The sequence below is a fragment of the Syngnathoides biaculeatus genome, chromosome 1 (assembly GCF_019802595.1).
Source record: "Syngnathoides biaculeatus isolate LvHL_M chromosome 1, ASM1980259v1, whole genome shotgun sequence".
NCBI classification, from domain to species: domain Eukaryota; kingdom Metazoa; phylum Chordata; class Actinopteri; order Syngnathiformes; family Syngnathidae; genus Syngnathoides; species Syngnathoides biaculeatus.
The window spans coordinates 14,935,361-14,953,448 of NC_084640.1; the positions used below are offsets into that span (position 1 = coordinate 14,935,361).

General features: G+C 45.1%; 1 protein-coding gene across 1 annotated transcript; it reads left to right on the forward strand.

The window, feature by feature from the left end:
* Nucleotides 1-20: 20 nt before the first annotated feature.
* Nucleotides 21-18,035, forward strand: LOC133501443 (ankyrin repeat and IBR domain-containing protein 1-like). The gene is made up of 21 exons (XM_061821218.1): nucleotides 21-2,806; nucleotides 5,636-5,942; nucleotides 7,132-7,303; nucleotides 7,373-7,504; nucleotides 8,235-8,450; nucleotides 9,056-9,173; nucleotides 9,247-9,467; nucleotides 9,547-9,635; nucleotides 9,712-9,856; nucleotides 10,694-10,854; nucleotides 11,599-11,687; nucleotides 11,759-11,889; nucleotides 11,961-12,095; nucleotides 13,055-13,141; nucleotides 13,315-13,381; nucleotides 13,617-13,762; nucleotides 14,671-14,849; nucleotides 14,929-14,980; nucleotides 15,136-15,192; nucleotides 15,264-15,387; nucleotides 15,855-18,035. The coding sequence occupies exons 2-21, from the start codon at nucleotides 5,755-5,757 to the stop codon at nucleotides 16,826-16,828; spliced, it is 3,483 nt and encodes a 1,160-aa protein (XP_061677202.1). The 5' UTR covers nucleotides 21-2,806; nucleotides 5,636-5,754; the 3' UTR covers nucleotides 16,829-18,035.
* The last annotated feature ends 53 nt before the right edge of the window (nucleotides 18,036-18,088 follow it).

Below are 18,088 nucleotides of genomic sequence, written 5' to 3' on the forward strand. Positions count from 1 at the left end.
CCCTCCTGCCATCTTGCCTGCTCGGCTGAGTCACCCGCTCAACCAGTATGCGTGCAAGTACGGGCTGGAAGTTCAAATCCCGGGCCTTGTGTTGAGCTTTCTGACGCACACGCCTTGAAAACGTTTACGTGCTACTCGACCGCAGATGAGGACAGGAGTCCATCCAGCGGCGCCGCCGCGACTTACAATTTGTGTACTGGCCCGGCTGCTCAACTCAATTTACACAAATATCAAATCAACTTTTACTGAAATGAATTGAAATGCCATTTGTCTATTCCGGTTTCCCATAAAAAAAAAAAACAAATATGTTATAATAACCATATGAGCACTTTATGTTGCACTTAGTTTAGAGGTTAAAGATAAACACGACAATTACCTAAGATTGAAAAAATCGGGGCGGCACGGTGGAGCAGCTGGTAGAGCGTTGGTCTCACAGTTCTGAGGACCCGGGTTCGATCCTGCCCCCACGCCTGTGTGGAGTTTGCATATTTTCCCCGTCCCTGCGTGGGTTTTGTCCGGTTTCCTCCCACATCCCAAAAACATGCGACATTAATTGGACACCCTAAATTGCCCATAGGTGTGATTGTGAGTGCGGCTGTTTATCCCGATGTGCCCTGCGACCAATTGAGGGTGTAACCCCGCCTCCTGCCCGTTGACAGCTGGGATAGGCTCCAGCACTCCCCGCAACCCTCGTGAGGATAAGCGGCAAAGAAAATGGATGGAATGGATGAAAAAAAAATTTATTATTATTATTTTTTGCTTCAAGTCAATGGGGGTTGTGCCGCTCCTTCTGATGTGCGTGCCTTGGCCACCAGGGGGCAGGATATTGGTCGTTCTTCGCAGAGGACACAGACTACTTTTGTATTAGCTGTCCTCAGTTTGATCTTGAAGTTCCTCATCCGCAGCCCCGCCCCTCGCCGCCCCCGCCTCGTGGGAGCTTTCCCAGCATGCCTGTCACACACTGTAATGTCACACCCGAGTATGAGGTGACTCCAGCGCCGCGGGTCATCTTTACACCATTGTGCCGGCGGACTCCGGTTTGCCCCCCGCATTCACGACCGCGTAACACCATCGACGCGGCGGCGGCGCATTATGTCCCAATTAACACAATATGCGAAACATGAGCTGCCAAATAAGAACGATGAGACCTTGACAAACCCGTATGTGCGCCGTATCGGCTACCGCGCTCTGATGTGTTCAAAATGCCGCCGCGGGCGACGTACGGGGTGAGGCTCGTCTGTTTGATTTAAAGAAAAAAAAAAAAAGATTTTTTTTTTATAATTAGATTAGTGATGGAAAATCCCCAAATGGGAAGTCGTAGGGAATGCGTCAAAAAAATGAAGATACATAAGGCAAAAGTAGAGATTACCCATGTATTCATTTGTATATTTTTACAACATTTAGGATTTCAAATGAAGGTTTCACGGCCATTTTCAAGGTTTCAAGACACCAAATTTCCTTCCTCTCTTTCATTCACATTTTGTACTTTCTTCGACACTCACTTCTTCCATTCCTTTCATCAGTAGCATCCAATATGTATTTATATCTGCAAGGAAAATGCACAACGTCGCCAAAATGGGTGCGCTTTCCCGAACTCAACTCATTTCAACTGTGTTTGGGGGAACGATTGGGTTATACTGCCCCCTATCGTGCTGAAGTGGCATGCACAGAATTCTAGTTGAGTTCAAGTTTGTCATGTAATTTTTAAGATGTTTGCAAATGTCAACAACAGTTATTTAAAAAAAAAAAAAACTAAAATGCTTTGTTCGCGTCAACATACAAATACAATGAACACTACAAGATTGCTTCTGTAATTCCCAATACTAACCACAAGATGGTGCCAAAACATTACGTTTGTCAAAATGAACCTTCAAATAACAACATTATGTACTTCCATGCCACCTAGATGGCACAAATATAATTTTATTCATACAAAACAGGCAAATTAGCTTTTTAAGCAAATACGATACGGATATGTTACATTTCAAATGGGTTCAAATTCAACTCAAGATATCAACTACAATACTTTTTGTGTGTGTTTTTGTGCTTAGGCACAGTACTTGTAGCATTACTTTGGGAGTACCTGGTGAGCCTTGTTCATGATTTGTTGCGGGTCCTTGAATGCATATGCAAAAATATTCAAGTATGCAAATTTTCCGTCTATCGGGGGGAAACTGATGAACGGCATTTTTTTTCATTTCAATCAAGAGTTGATTTGAGATACGGTGGACCCTTGGGGGCAAACCAAAAGCCGTGAAAATCATTTCAAATCAAAATAATTTATGGGGATTGTGACTGCATTGGAAAATACATACTGTATATATTTGAACCCCAAACATGTTTGAATAAGTGAGGATGAACCGCTAACAAGATCGTTTTTGTGTGGTTCCTCTTCAAAATCCGTGGAGAGAGCGGTGGTGGAGGGGTCGCTGGAGTTACGAGCGTGGCAATGGTACAAATTAAGCTCGTATTTCAAGGCCAGGCTGTTGTTCGAAGAAGAACTCGCCCAATCACGTGGCAGCACTCGCGCTTGCGCTCCCCCTCGTCAGCAACAGCAACAGTGAAGCCTCAGCAGCAGCAGCAGCAAGCGCCAGTACTCGTCAGGTCCACCGCCAGTACTCGCCCTTCTGTCGGCAGCCCCCCACCACCGCCTCGACCCCCAAGCCGGCTGGTGCCCCGTCGGCTGCGAAAGGATGTTCGAGCCGAGGAGGAGCCCTTCCGGCAAATGACGACGAGTTATGGCCCAGCGAGAGCTGCCGCCGCTGCTACCACTAGGACCGCGGAGCGAGTGACAACGGCGACGAGGGTGAGCTGAACCCGGCCGAGCGGGTCGCGGGTATCCCCCCCCCCTTTCCCCTTTCACGGTCCGTTTTCCGGGTTAGTGGCGAGTTCGTTGTTGAACAAAGGCGCGGGGCCGCGCGGAGGCAAACGCCCCGGGAGAAGCGCGTTGTTGTCGGGGCTCGTCTGTCCCACTTCTCCGCCAGCCCGAGTGACCAACCCCATTCTAAACAGATTTTGCTAACGCTAGTGCTACGTTCATTTTTAACGTCATCGTATTAACGAGTCATTGGGATTTCTTCTATGGGATGTATATTTTAAAAAAAAAAAGCGAAAATCACTTTTAAAGTCGGTGGTCCATTTGCAAATTGAATGTTCATTAATATAACTCGCAATAAGGCTGACTGTACTGCATTAAAATGGGATTTTAATAGGCGCAGTTGCGATTAAAAACTCTAATATTGCATATATTCCTAGATGAATGTCAGTTCAAACGGAGTCACGTAACTGTCACTTAACAACATCTTAGAAAATGCGTTTCCCAACCTTGCTGAAATCCAATTTTAAACATTTCACTTCGCTTCAACAAACAAAAATGTTGGTAGAAGTCTATTCAGTGAATTGGAGTTACTGGGAGCACAAAACGATGATTGTGTTTAATGAATGGCAACAGGTGGACACACAAGTGCATTGTGGCCTTCTGCCGTGGAGTGGAACTCAAGAACATTAAATTATTTGGCCTGTCACTATGTGCGGCCCGCATAGACCAACGAGTCAAAATTCTACAAATAATTTACAAGCAAGAATACTCTGTATGTGCCACCATTAGTATGAACACAGTATTCAAAATTATTATTTAAAAGCAACCCACCCCCACCTGTGGGAATCTGGCGGATTAAGGTTAGCGGGTCAGGTCGAACACTTCTTTGGCCGGTTAATTGCACGCCCGGCCGTCTGAATAGCGCCACGCGGGAATTCCGACGGCGGTTCCAACGCATCCGAGGTCTTCCTGCTCCCGTTTGGCACGCAGGCCCAAAAAAAAATTGGAGACAGCCTGGCCTGTTAACTGTATTCCCCCCGCCCCCCCCCCACCCCACCCACACACACAAGACACTTTTCAGCCACGTTTGGAAAGTTGCATATGTGTCCCCGTCTGGTGCTTCGTGAACAGTAGAGGAGGGGGGGGGGTTCTCCAGAAGAAAAGTGGGGTACATGGGGGGGGGCCGGGCGCTTTATTTAAAAAAAAAAAAAAAAAAGGCTCTTTGTGAGAGGCCAAACAGATGGCCGGAGACTGAAGACTTGTAATGATGCCCTCATTTCACCCACACGGCGACGGAGGAGGTGGACAAGGAGGCAGGAAATCGAGCGGAACGCGACGTTTAAAGATGGCGATTATGCTCAAAGTGCGCGAAAAGAAGCCAAGCTGGCTTCTCGCAACTTCCCGCCAAGCTGTCCTTAGCGCACGCGGGCTGCGGCCGCTCGTCCCGAAAACGGTGGATTTGTTTCACGGTGAACTTTTGACGCGCTAGTCTGTTCGGTTTTCGATTGATCACGTCCAGAAGACGTCGTCGCATGATTTGCCGGGAGTGGAAGTAGGCGTTCGCGTGGTTTTGCCGTCCAAAAACAGGAGAACAGGACGTTGAGCTGATTGATAAACGGTATCGTCAGCCTAATACTGTAAAGGTCATGACCTAATCGTCTTTTAATTGCTGTCACAATAGCAAAAAATGTTGATGGTAAATCTTAGAAGGTCGACTCGTGCTTTTGTAATTATGTATTTATTTTTCTTCCGATAACGTTAAAAGATAACTGGGGCAACTGCGCTGTTACGTGAGCGCTAGTTTGAATTTGTTTGGCCTTGGGGGAAGTCTCACGCATTTTACTATTAGCTATGATTTTTTTTTGCTCCGTTTTGTTGTCATCATTTCAGGCATCCCACTTTTCTTTCTTTTTTTTTTTTTTTTTTTTACATTTTTATTTGATTAAAAAGTACAAGGCCTTTTTCATTTAAGTACTAAAAATAGTTTGGCGCTCTTTTTTTCAATTAAAAATGTTTTTCATTACTTTCATGTTTTTCATTTTTTTTTAAGAAATACTTAAATACTTTTCAATCCACATTTTTTTTGTTCATTATTTGATAAAAATTTAAGACACATTTGCCCGTTCAAATTATATTTGTATAGTTAGTAACTTTTTTTTGCCATAGATTTTCCCTCACAATATATTGTTAGAAAAATAATTAAAAAAATTTTGATTTGTCCCTTTATGTTTGGCTGTTTAAGGTTTGAATTACCCTAAAAAAACACGATTGAAAAATACTGTTTTCACATTTTAAATTATAATTATATAATTAAACAATTCTAAGATATTGTGGGTGAATGGACTCAGCACCCATTTTGATTTTGTGTACATTTAAATCTCTTTTTTTTTTTCCTTTCAATCAATTTTTCAATGCAGAAAAGTGCATGCCACCTGTTGCAGGCAGTCAGCTTGTCGTGTGCAGAATTCGCTCAACTCACTCGTGCGAATCCTTCCGGGCGTTTTTTCATGGTCGGGAGAGGAATCGATGGCGTGTGCATGGTTAACTTTCCCCCTTCCCCTCTCGCCTCCTCCTCTTTATAATTATCTTGTCTTTTTTTTTTTTTTTTTCCCCCCCCTGCCAACCCGTTTTTCCGGTGCGATAACACACACACACACACACACACACGGCTGATCTGCTCCCTCCATCTTCCCCCCCCCCACCTCTTTCCTTCTTCGCCTGGCTTCTCACATCCATCTTTCTCTTTTCCTTATCATCCGTTTGCTGACCACGCCCCTCTCTCCGTCTTTTCTCTCTTTCTCTCTTTTGCGTTCTCAGGGCAGGGCGGGACCGCCGAACCATGTCGCTGTGAGTTGCGATCTGTTCCCGAGCAGCGGAGGAGGAGGAGGAGGAGGAGGAAAGAGTTGGCCACACAGCGCGTCGGGGGGGTCGCCACCATGGGCAACACGGCCACCAAGTTCCGTAAGGCGCTGGTGGGCGGCGACGAGGCGCTGGCCTGGCAGCTGTACGAGGGCAACCCGCAGTTCCGGGAGTGTTTGGACCCCAACGCCTCGTACGGAGAGCAGTACCAGCACAACACGCCGCTGCACTACGTGTGCCGCCATGCCATGACGCGGCTGCTCAGGTAAAAACCGTTTGCCGTTTTGGCTCTCGGCGGCTCGGTAATTCCGGTTCTGCAAGCCCGTCGTATTTGACTGAATAAGAATTAGCAGTTAATAACAGGGGCGTGTCACTTTTTTTTTTTTGCACTTTCCACTGTTATGCTCGCTTCAACGGCTAACTTTAGGTAGACTTCCATCCGTCATCCATCCATTTTCTTCGCCACTTATTCTCACAAGGATCGCACATTTTCCCGTCCAAATTATATGTTTTTATTTAAAAAAATATTTATTTGAATTTAAAACATTTACCACATTTTCCCATCCAAAATATATTTACTTAAAAATATTTGAATTTAAAACATTTACCACATTTTCCCATCCAAAATATATTTTTTATTTAAAAAATTTATTTGAATTTAAAAAAAATTTACATTTTCCCATCCAAAATGGTTTTTATTTAAAAATATTTGTTTGAATTTAAAACATTTACCAAATTTTTCCATCCAAAATGTATTTTTTTTAATAATCTCGTGCCACAATTTTATTCCCAAGATGTTATTTTAAATAAAAATCAAAAGAATTTCATTATTTTGAAATAGAGTATAAATAAAAACTTGTGCCAGATTTTAAGAAATATGATTACATCTCTCAGTCCCTAAAATGTTTTTTTTAATTCGGTAAAATTCATCAATTTTACAATACACAAGTATTTTTGTTTGATTAAAATAAAAATGTAATGCTGTATTTTTTTTTTTTTTATGATCCACCGTTTTTTTTCCCCCATGCTGTTCATCCCGCTGCTTCATTTTGTGTAATTTCAAAAAGAATCTTGTCCCGCATGTTTCCAATGCAAAATACATTTTTAGAAATTTGATTCATTATGAGTAGTTTGTCAACATAGCATTTGGTAGTTATTGAACTGCAGAGCATGTCTGTTAATAAATAAATAGCATGCAGTCAATGTTTACCCAATCAGATCAAGCGTCATAGTAACAGAAACCTTTTTTTTCTGGGAGGGGGGGGGGGGGGCATAACAAAACAGTGGTGTGGAAATGGAAAATTGTGTGTATGTTTTGTGTGTCTGTGCGCAAATATGTCAGGTCTCGTGTCAATTATCCCAGAGATGCAAAGCAGAAAGATCCCCGGTCGTCTTCTCGTCTCCTCTCTCTACGTGCCATCGATGTCCGTTTCCTGTCTGATTTCCTCCCGCAGGTCCTTCTTGTTCGGCAAGGAGGGCAACCCCAACAAGCGCAACGTGCACAACGAGACGTGCCTCCACGTGCTCTGCCAGGGCCCGCACATCCTGCTGCTGCCCGAGGGGGCGCTGTCGCCGCGCCTCGCCCGGCCCCTGCGCGAGGAGCAGCGGCGGGCCGACTGCCTGCAGGTACGGCAAAAGCGCACAAACGAACGCTTGGATGGAATTGTAGCATTGTCTTTCGGGGCGCGTCGCCAGATGGTGCTGCGCTGGACGGGAGCTCGGTTGGAGGGAGGCCAGTACGAGAAGGCCAACGTCAACGCGACCGACAACCGCCACAGCACCTGTCTGCACTACGCCGCCGCGTCGGGCATGAAGAGCTGCGTGGAGGTGATTCCGTCTTTCCTCCGAAATGTCGGGTGCTGTGCTCCAAATACTTTCCCCACCGCTTGAGGAGCACACTTTTCACCCTACGTTTCCAGTCTGTCCCCACTGGTCAGGTGTTTTGTTACCATGACGACTGTGGGTACAGCTCGGCGGTTAACGCTTTCGGATGTCTGCGCTTATGGTGAAACCCCCCCATTGACCTCTTAGATCAGGGGTGTCAAACTCATTTTTCTCGCCGACCACATTGTTGTTCCAGTTTCCCTCAGAGGAGCCATATCATCGTATTTACATCATCAATTTATGACCTAGTTTTGGAATCAGAAAACAAGGGTAATGTGTTTTTCAACTATTTACGTTTGGTAACATAAAAATGCTTGTAATATGTCAACTTTATCATTTATGATAACAATTTGAAATTTTTTGGACGGATTTTTACTAGAATGATGGAAATTGAGACACTAGATTTGGCTTTGCGGGCCACACAAAATCATGTGGTTACCCAGATCTGGCCCCCGGGCCTCGAGTTTGACAACATGTTTTAGCTGACGGGGGGGGGATCATAATGTCAAGTTTGACATTTACTGGGGACTGAGAATCTGTTGCAGAGTCAAAGACCCTGACCCCACTGGATTCTTGTGTGGCGTCCATCGCCGACCCCCATAGAAGCGTTAGCAATAGCGTACAAAAAGAAGCGCAACGTGGCCTAACGTCAATGGCGGGGCGCGTCCTCCAGCTGCTCATCCAGAGCCACGCCGACCTCTTCATCGAGGACGACGACAGGCTGACGCCGTGCGACCACGCCGAGCGCCACCACCACACCGAGCTGGCCCTCAGCCTGGAGTCGCAGATGGTTTTCTCCTCCTCCTCGCCGGGGCCCGTGCCGCCGCCCCGCCCGTCTCACTCCAGCGCGGACGCGCGCGGCGAAGGCAAGCTGCTGCACAATAAAGAGGTGAGCGGGATCAAAGATAGCCCTTTTGACCGACTAGTTTGTTCGAAAGGAGCGGAAGACAAGAGGCGTGAATGTTTAGCAAGGATGGTTTTTTTTTTTTGTTTTTTTTTTGTGGATGTTAAATCAGTGTTAAATATTTTTTTTTTTTAGCAAGGGTTTGAAAATAGACTAAAAGATCACGCTTCATTTTTGTTTTTAAATTTTATTTTGTAATTTTTTTGTTTTTGTTTTTAGAAATACATTTTTTTTGTTCATTTTAAAAATGATCCAAGAGCATGAAAATGTTTATTATATCTAGTTGCTGTTCATTATATCTGGTATTCTTTTTAAAATAACCTTCATTTTTGTTTGATTTTGTTTTCATTATTTTTATTGATGATTTCTTTTTTTATTTTTTTAGGATTTGTTAATTTGAAAGTTGATTTTTCTTTATTTCACGTTTGTATAAAGTCACAGTTTTTTTTTTTTTTAAGGGAGGGTCGGTTTATGGAGTCAAGCAAGGGGCGAGGGGATATCAAACATTCTCCAAATTTAACAATTCCTAATGTAAATGTCATATCAATATTTGTTGAACTACAAAATCTTTGACCTCATACATTTTTCAGCCTTACGAGGGCTTGAAGCTGCAGGACCTTCGCCGTTTGAAGGACATGCTGATCGTGGAGACGGCCGACATGTTGCAGGCTCCCCTCTTCACTGCCGAGGCCTTGCTGAGAGCGCACGGTACGCCCCCCCCCCCCCCCCCCCCGATCCGTCAACCTTTTCGGAGCGCGCTAAATGTCGCCCCCGCCTCCAGACTGGGACAGGGAGAAGCTGCTGGAGGCGTGGATGTCCGACGCCGAGGGCTGCTGCCAGCGCTCGGGCGTGGCCGTGCCCACGCCGCCGCCCAGCGGGTGCAACGCTTGGGACACGCTGCCCTCTCCGCGCACCCCCCGGACGCCGCGCTCTCCCGTCACGCTGACCTTCACCTCCCCCACGGACAGCTGCCTCACGCCCGGCGACGAGGGCCTGGCCACGGTGAGACCTGCGCCGACGCAGACGATGGCAGACTCGGGAACGCCCTGTAAAACAGAAAAACTGTCAAATGGCTGCGCAGTGTGGCATCTGCCTGTGCGCCATCTCCGTCTTTGAGGACCCCGTGGACGTGTCCTGCGGCCACGAGTTCTGCCGAGCCTGCTGGGAGGGGTACGTGCCAAGTCCGCGGCGACGCCCCGTGAAGGCGACGTCGACGCCTTTAACCTTCTCCGCCGGTTCGCCGCAGGTTCCTGAACGTGAAGATCCAGGAGGGCGACGCCCACAACATCTTTTGCCCCGCGTACGAGTGCTACCAGCTGGTGCCCGTGCACGTCATCGAGAGCGTGGTCTCCCGGGAGATGGACCAGCGCTACCTGCAGTTTGACATCAAGGTACCGGCGCTAACGGCTAACATGCGGATGTCGTCTTCGGTAAACCGCCGTAACAGTGAAAACATATTTAAATTGATCAAAACTCACATTCCAAATGTATTTGAAAATGTTAAAGCATAAAATGTATTTAAAAAAACAAAGCACTAGATAGCTTTTTTTTTTTTTTTTTTTTAAACCAAGTAATAATTTTTTATTCATATATATTGAATATTGCAAACCACTTTTAACATTATGCACAATTTGAACATTAATACCGTGCTTTAAAGCGTAGGAAAATAAAACTTCCTGGAGATGAAATTCAAATGTATTGCACTTTAAAGTCAAATATTTTCATCACTAAATTTTAAATGTATTTCTCTTTTATGTTATAAACAACCGAACAGCATATGACCAATGTTGTGGATTTAAATTTCAAAGAAGTTGAGGCAATTTGAACAATGAATTTAATAATTCCTTCTCAAACATTTCAAGGGAGCCATCTGACGACCAGAAGCCTCGGCAACAAATCAACGAGATTAGCTGACCAAGAGAATGATAATCTGTCGAACTGCTTCCATTTTCCTGTCTTTATGTACATTTCTGGTTTTAATTGGATTGTAAGCAATATTCGCTCTCAATATTGTACAGTATTTACATTTGATGTAAAACACTGTAAAAACTCTTCTTATTGCGGCAGTTTTCTATGACAGGATGGTTCTGTGACAGAAATGTAGATTCATTCCACTCAAAGAAAAAAAAGATGCTGCGTAAGGTGAACTCTACTGCCGCCTGCAGGACCGGAGTGGAACTGCATTGCCCTTCTGATCCAGTAGTCAGGCTCGTTTCATCTGCCCTCAGGCCTTTGTGGAGAACAATCCAGCCATCCGCTGGTGTCCGGCGGCACGCTGCGAGCGGGCGGTGCGGCTCACCCGGCCCGGCCCGGGCGAGAGCGACCCGCACGGCTTCCCGCTGCTGGCCTCGCCGGCCGTCGACTGCGGCAAGGGCCACCTCTTCTGCTGGTAAACTCGACACGGCAGTAACGTAGCAGCAACAGGCTAGCACAGCGCTAACAGGGCCGGTTTAAAAAAAAAAAAAAAAAAAAAAACATAACCGGTAAAATTCACTTCCTCGGCACCTATATTCCACCGGCGTCACTGTTACTTAGAAAAAATGCAATAAATTAGCCGCATCTCTGTCTAAACTGCAGGGTTGAAAGCGTGTGACAAAAGTCACGGTTTACAGGCCGGAAATTACGGTACTTGGCCATTAAAGCTTATCCTGATTAACAATTACATTTTTCAATCTGATAATTTTGTGTATTTTCGGCCCTCCCATAAAACTACATTATTTTAAATGGTGTGCCTAAAATATGGCAAAGTGAATATCATGTTTGTTTTATGTTCTGTTCAATTGTGTGTGTGTGTGTGTGTTTTTTTTGTATTCCATTTTAAGTATGTAACGTGTTTCTGTTTAAACTGCTTGTTTCGAAACTAAAATTATTTTATTTCTTTCCAATATGGACCGCTGACTTTGCAAAATGTTCTTACATGTCGCAAAAAGTGCTTGACATTTGAAATGAACGTGTGTAAACCTGACACGGCCAAAATCGAGCAAATAAAAAGTCGACATTGGTTTCAAAGGTCGACTTTGAGGCCCTTTTTCGATTTTGCGGGAGGGTCCAATTCCCTTCACACCGATGGGTTCCGCTTTTGCCAATTGTTGAGCATGTTAACGGTCTGACGGTAGACGTGCGCCTTCCCCAGGGAGTGCCTCGGCGAGGCCCACGAGCCGTGCGACTGCCACACGTGGCGGAACTGGCTCCAAAAAGTCACCGAGATGAAGCCCGAGGAGCGTAAGTCTCGCGGAAGATTACCTTGAAACGGTTCGAATAAATATGAACGTGTTTTTTGTTTTTCTTGGTAGTGGCAGGCGTGAGCGAGGCTTACGAGGACGCCGCAAACTGCCTGTGGCTGTTGACCAACTCCAAGCCGTGCGCCAACTGCAAGTCCCCCATCCAGAAGAACGAAGGCTGCAACCACATGCAGTGTGCCAAGGTGGGATCGCGTCAGGAAATGCAACACACGCCAGCGCGCCGTGTTTTTACGGCGCGTTGTCGCTCCTCCAGTGCAAGTACGACTTCTGCTGGATCTGCCTGGAGGAGTGGAAGAAGCACAGCTCGTCCACGGGAGGCTACTACCGCTGCACGCGCTACGAAGTCATCCAGCAGCTGGAGGAGCAGTCCAAAGAGATGACCGTCGAGGTGCAAACCATCTCATTTTTGGCTCAGGGCGGGGGGAAAAAAAATGACTCGAGTCTCTACTTTTATTCTCAGAACCTGACCTTGAAAACTTACTTTAATTTCTCAGCACTCCAGTGCCACTTTTGAGTATTGTGAAAGGTACTGCCTTTTTCCGTGCACTAAAATACTTTAATCCCCTAATTTTTTTTTACAATTTTTTTTCATTGGGTTAAAAAAATATATTATTCTTGTCGTATAACTTTTTTTTCCCCCAAGAATATGATGTATTATTGTAAAATTACAACTTTTCTACTTGCATAAAAATACAATTTTGTACTAGTGCTAGTCTCACTTTTTCTAAAATCTTAACTTTTTTTGTGACATGACTCCCACGTTTTTCCATGGAATCAATTTTTCCCTACATCTTTTTTTTACATTTTAATTTTGTTAAAAAAGCGTTTTTGGGGGAATTTCAAATTGATGTTCTCGTAATAAATATAATAATACATGTAGTTGCAAGATCGGGTCTTTTTTTCCCCCTTGGAATTAAATGCAACTTTAGTTTTATAATATTCTAACCTTTTTTTTTATTATTATTCAACAATGACTCCATGCCCAAAAATTGCAACTTTTTTCCTCAACAAAAAAAAATAGCTAGAATCTTACAATAGAATGTTAAGATAGTAATATTTTTAAAAATGATTTCAACTTAATATACAACTTTCTCGCAATAAATTTGACTTTAATATTGTAACAACTTTTTTTCTGAAATAAAATTGTAAGTAAAAACAAATTGCACAAAAAATAATACAATAAATTGCCTTATTCTAAAAAAAAAAAAAAAAAAAAAAAAAAACCTTGAATCTCAAATAACACCTCTTTGTTTTATTAAGTATGCTATCATCAAACTATGGGTAAAATATTAAAATTATCATCCTTTATTTCGTAATATTATGACTAAAAAAAGATGTTGTTTGCAGGCGGAAAAGAAGCACAAAAGCTTCCAGGAGCTGGACCGCTTCATGCACTACTACACCAGATTCAAGAACCACGAACACAGTTACAAGGTGGCCAACACAAACACTCGACTACATTCATCAAACGATTTGCATTGTTGGAGAAGAAACTTGAAAAGCCGCCATCCGACCAATCGCTCTCACTGCCGAAAAATGTCTTCCAGCGGCACTTCCTACGTGGCCCCCCTTCTTTTGAGTGATTCTCGTTTTTGTTGTTCCGTCAGCTGGAACAGAAGCTGCTGAGGACGGCCAAGGAGAAGATGGAGCAGCTGAGCAGAGCCTTCATTAGCCGTGAGTGCCTTTTCACTTTCAAACAAGGGAAGTCGTTCAACCCGTCGGATAAGTGGCGGCGAGCTGTTCGCTTGCTTTGGGGCTGCTTTGCTACATCCAGCACTGGGTGTCTTGAAATTTCAAGTTTATCAACTGCATTCTTTTGTTTTTCCCAGTCAGAAAGCTCGACTAGCGTTACATTCTGGGGTTGTTTCGCAAAGATTCAAGGCCTGTCGTTTTTGTGCGTCCGCGCCAGGTGAGGGCGCCCCGCCCGACACGCGCTTCATCGAGGACGGCGTGAGCGAGCTGCTGAAGACGCGGCGCGTGCTCAAGTGCTCTTACCCGTACGGCTTCTTCCTGCAGCAGGGCAGCACGCAGAAGGAAATCTTTGAGCTCATGCAGGTACTCTGCGCCCAACAACGAAAAAAAAAATCACAAATATTGGACCACTAGAAATGCACCATTCGTGTATTGATAGCTTAAACGGTAAATATACCCCAAAGTGTGATAGATTGTATATTTCAAAATTTATTTGACTGAATGACTTTTTACTTTTCAATGCGATTGCGCCACACCTGTAAAAAAAAAAAAAAAAAAAAAACGAGACGTTTCCATTTTCCCCATCGAGAAACAAAAAAAAATATATTGCTGGGGGAAGATGGAAAGGTTAGACATTTTGAAATCATTTTGTAATGTTTGTGGTGATTTTTGTTCAGTTTGGATTTCATATTACAACAACAAGTGGCTCTTAATAATTCAAATTCAAAGTCCTGTCATATTAGCCAATTAAGAAAAACACAAAGAAAGCCATTTTTGAAAAAGGCACGATCACTGTAAAACAGCAAAAATAGTATATAAAATGATGCCCAATTTTCTCATATACATCCCCAAGTATTTATTTTTTTATTTACATTTCTGTGGATTTTTTTTTTTAAATATCTGTTTGTACTGGTGTTGCATTCATTTTTGATCGATGTTCACAAATATGGTTCCTGAATATCCACCTTTGTTAAAAAAAAAAAAAAAAAAAAAAGTCTGCCAAAGCAACAGGTGGCGCTGTAACTCTTAGTCCAAACGTCTGACTTATTAGCCAATCGCAAAGGTAAAGGAAGCCATTTTTTTTTGGGGGGGGGGGGGGGGCAATTTCCAAATTTCTTTTTTGGTCCCAAAAATCTTAAATGATCTTACCATACTATTTTAAAATAAATGTCTGAAACATTCTTTAAATTGGGGCGAAATTGGCTCAGAAGCGCGAGGACGCCGTCGGCGTCTTGGCGATTTTTGCAAACGAGCGGCTGGGATCTCGACAGACCGACCTGGAGATGGTGGTGGAGGACCTGGCGCAGAAGGTCAACCGCTCCTACCTGCGGACGCCGTGCCACAAGATCGTCAGCGCCGCCCGCCTGGTCCAGCAGAAGCGGCGGGAGTTCTTGGCGTCGGTCGCGCGCGGCGTGGCGCCCAACGACTCGCCGGAGCTCCTGCGCAGGAGGTACAAAATGATCTTTAAACTTTTGTATTCAAATTCCCCCCAAAGAAAAATGATGAAGTATCTTTTGTCTCCCTTTCAGCTACCACAGAGGATCGTGGGATTGGGAGTACTTGGGTTTCGCCTCCCCTGAGGTAAACCTTTTCCGGGTGCTCACACATTTTTTTTTCTGGTGGCGCTCTCATTCCAAAAATATGTTCGGCTCATCCGACGTGACTTTTGAGACGTCCCGCAGCCCATTTCGGCCCGTTTGCGTGCTTACTGCTGTCGCGCTTTTGTCTGCGTCCAGATGGGCAGTCGTCACTCAGTGCTGGGAGCAGGAGACCAAAGAGAGCGAGCATCACAGGTCATCTCTTGTTCTGGCTTTACATTTTTCGCGTCCGAAAAGAATTTATCGCCGCTTTGACACCTCTGCAGGATTTCGCTGACATTCAGTACCGCCGGCGGCACCGGGCGCGGCGCCGGGGGGAAATGCTGAATCTGCACAATCTCCGGAGCAGCAGCAACACGCCCGAGAGCAGCAGGAGGAGCGACAGCGCAGGTCTCGCCTTTGCCGTTTGTCCGCGGTTTGCTTGAAAATGCTGGTCCACTCCAGGCCTGTAGGGGGCAGTAATGTGGGTCGTAAAATGAAATTTGTGCCACCGTGCATCCATCTGGTGGGTCACTTTCCCCACTTTTTTTTTTTTTTTTTGTACCAAAATAAAAATTACACTTCTATATTACAAGTATACTATTTTTCTGTACCTTCTGCTTGGAGCCTGTATTATTACTTTTTGTCAAAATATGGTTCTAAATCTGTACTTAATATTACAGCGGTTATTTCTTACAACATATAATCAAATAATAAACTGGTTTGTTCTGGAAAAAAAAAAAAATCTTACCCAAAAATATTTTATAAGCTAGTAATATTAAAGCACAACAGTATGAAGGGTCAGTTACATATCTGCTATGCTAATTGTGTAAAAGCTCCGCCCCTCATAACAGGCTCATGCATTTTTGTTTTTGCAGACGGTCCAGAGCGGAGCGAGGGCAGGCGTCGAGCGCTGGGCTCCCTGGACGAGGACGACCCAAACATCTTGCTGGCGATCCAGCTGTCCCTGCAGGAGTCTCGGCGTGATGGAGTCCCCGACCCGGAGCCCGGGCCGCAGGGTTCCGCCGCGGGTCCGATGCCGGGTCCCGGCGACGCGGCCGTGGGCCCGTCCCTCCCGGACCCGCCGCGCCCTCCCCACAGGACAGACTCGTCTTGCGGTTCTACTCAGGCGTCCGTTTCGCCGCCGCCGCCACCGCCCGCCGCCGCGCTGCCTCTCCCTCCTCCGCCTCCCCCGCTCAGCGCCGAGCTGCTGAAGCTGGGGGGCAGCCTTATGAAACTCGGGAACCCGGCTCCTCCCGACTCGGACCCTCAGAGTCACTGCCAAATCGTGGCCGAACGTGGCGCCCGCGAGGGTCCCTCCGACTGCGCTCTCCGACGACCCCCCACCCAGTTGTGCCTCCCGTCTCCGGAGCCGGAGCCCGAGACGCTGCTGCTGTCGCCCGTCATCCCGCCGGGGAGGCCTTTCACGCCCAGCGACCCGCAGAGCCTTGAGGCCCTGGATCCCGCCGCCAGCGCCCAGCTGCTGGACAACATCATGGCCTGGTTCAACTACAACATCACCCCGCAGAACAACCCCCAGAGCCTGGCCCTCATCCCCTCGCCGCCCACCACCGAGAGCGACTCGTCCCCGGACGTGCTCTCGGAGACCCTCGCCGACCCGCCCGCCGCCGCGTGGCGACCCCCGGAGGGCCAGCTGGACCTGGCCCGCGGCCGCCCCAGCAGGCCCGGCACGCTGGAGTTGGACAACAGTGCCGCCGGTGGCGAGGAGGACAACAAAGAGGAGGTAGGCGTCGATGCGACGGCGGACGCGTCGCCGGACTTGGACCTGGTCCTCCAGCTCGATGAGGACCAGTCCCCTGTGGAGTGGGAGGAGAAAGTCCACTTGGTGTGAAGCAGGAGGAGAGCGCTGCTGCTGTTTACTGTGTGTAATATTCTGATTATTATTATTATTATTATAGGGTCAAACGTCAGTTCACGGAAAGAAAAAAAAAAAGTCATTTTTCTGAACTAAATTTTACATTTTCTGGGGGGGGGTGTAAGATTTCTGATCCGACGACCCAGTTCTGTTTGGCAAAATCTTCATTGCAAAAATTCCTTTTACAAGCTTCGACCCACACCAAAAAATTATATTTCTATTCTTTTACGTGGAAAACATTTCATTTGTGAACTGAAGTTTGACTATTATTATTAATAAAAATAAGGTATCGAACAAGGATGTCAAGCACTGCAGCAAAGCTGGCACAGGCAGTTTTGTTTTTTTTTTTTTTTACTTCTAAATCTTTTTTAAATCGACAAAAATCACGGCAAAGCTACTGAAATGGTCACATAAAAATGCACATTTAATTTATTCCCGCTCGTTACGTGTCCACAGATAATCAGGTAATTTATTTTTCGTTTATATTTTTCGAAAACTGGCCACGCCAACGGTTGTATATTTAATAATTTATTTGACTGAATGACTTTTTACTTTTCAATGCGATTGCGCCGCACCTGGAAAAAAAATAACGATATTTTCCCCGTCGAGAAACCAAAAAAAGGTTAGACGTTTTTAAAATATTTTGTAATATTTGCGGTGGTTTTTGTTCAGTTTGGATTTCATATTGCAACAACAAGTGGCTCTTAATAATTCAAATTCAAAGTCCCGTCATATTAGCCAATAAAAAAAACACAAAGAAAGCCATTTTTGAAAAAGGCACGATCACAGCAAAAATAGTATATAAAATGATGCCCCATTTTCTCATATACATCCCCAAGTATTTATTTTTTATTTACATTTCTGTGGATTTTTTTTTTAAATATCTGTTTGTACTGGTGTTGCATCCATTTTTGATCGATGTTCACAAATATGGTTCCTGGTGTCCAAAAAAAAAGATCCACCTTTATAAAAAAAAGTCTGCCAAAGCAACAGGTGGCGCTGTAACTCTTACAGTCCAAACTTCTGACTTATTAGCCAATCGCAAAGGTAAAGAAAGACATTTTGGGGAAAGACAAATTTAAAATTTTTCTTTTTTTTTTTTTTAGATATCTACGTTTGTGCGGACACGGACTAAAATTGCGTTTCGGTGCTTCGATCCAAACAAACAGCATTTTTTTTTTTTTTTTTTTTTAGATATCTACGTTTGTGCGGACACGGACTAAAATTGCGTTTCGG

Bases quoted from the DNA above. Each gene is read 5' to 3' on its own strand.
- LOC133501443 (XM_061821218.1), top strand. From the start codon at position 5,755: ATGGGCAACACGGCCACCAAGTTCCGTAAGGCGCTGGTGGGCGGCGAC. The intron at 8,451-9,055 runs GTGAGCGGGATC...TACATTTTTCAG, and splicing joins AGCTGCTGCACAATAAAGAG to CCTTACGAGGGCTTGAAGCT. The intron at 11,688-11,758 runs GTAAGTCTCGCG...TTTTCTTGGTAG, and splicing joins CGAGATGAAGCCCGAGGAGC to TGGCAGGCGTGAGCGAGGCT.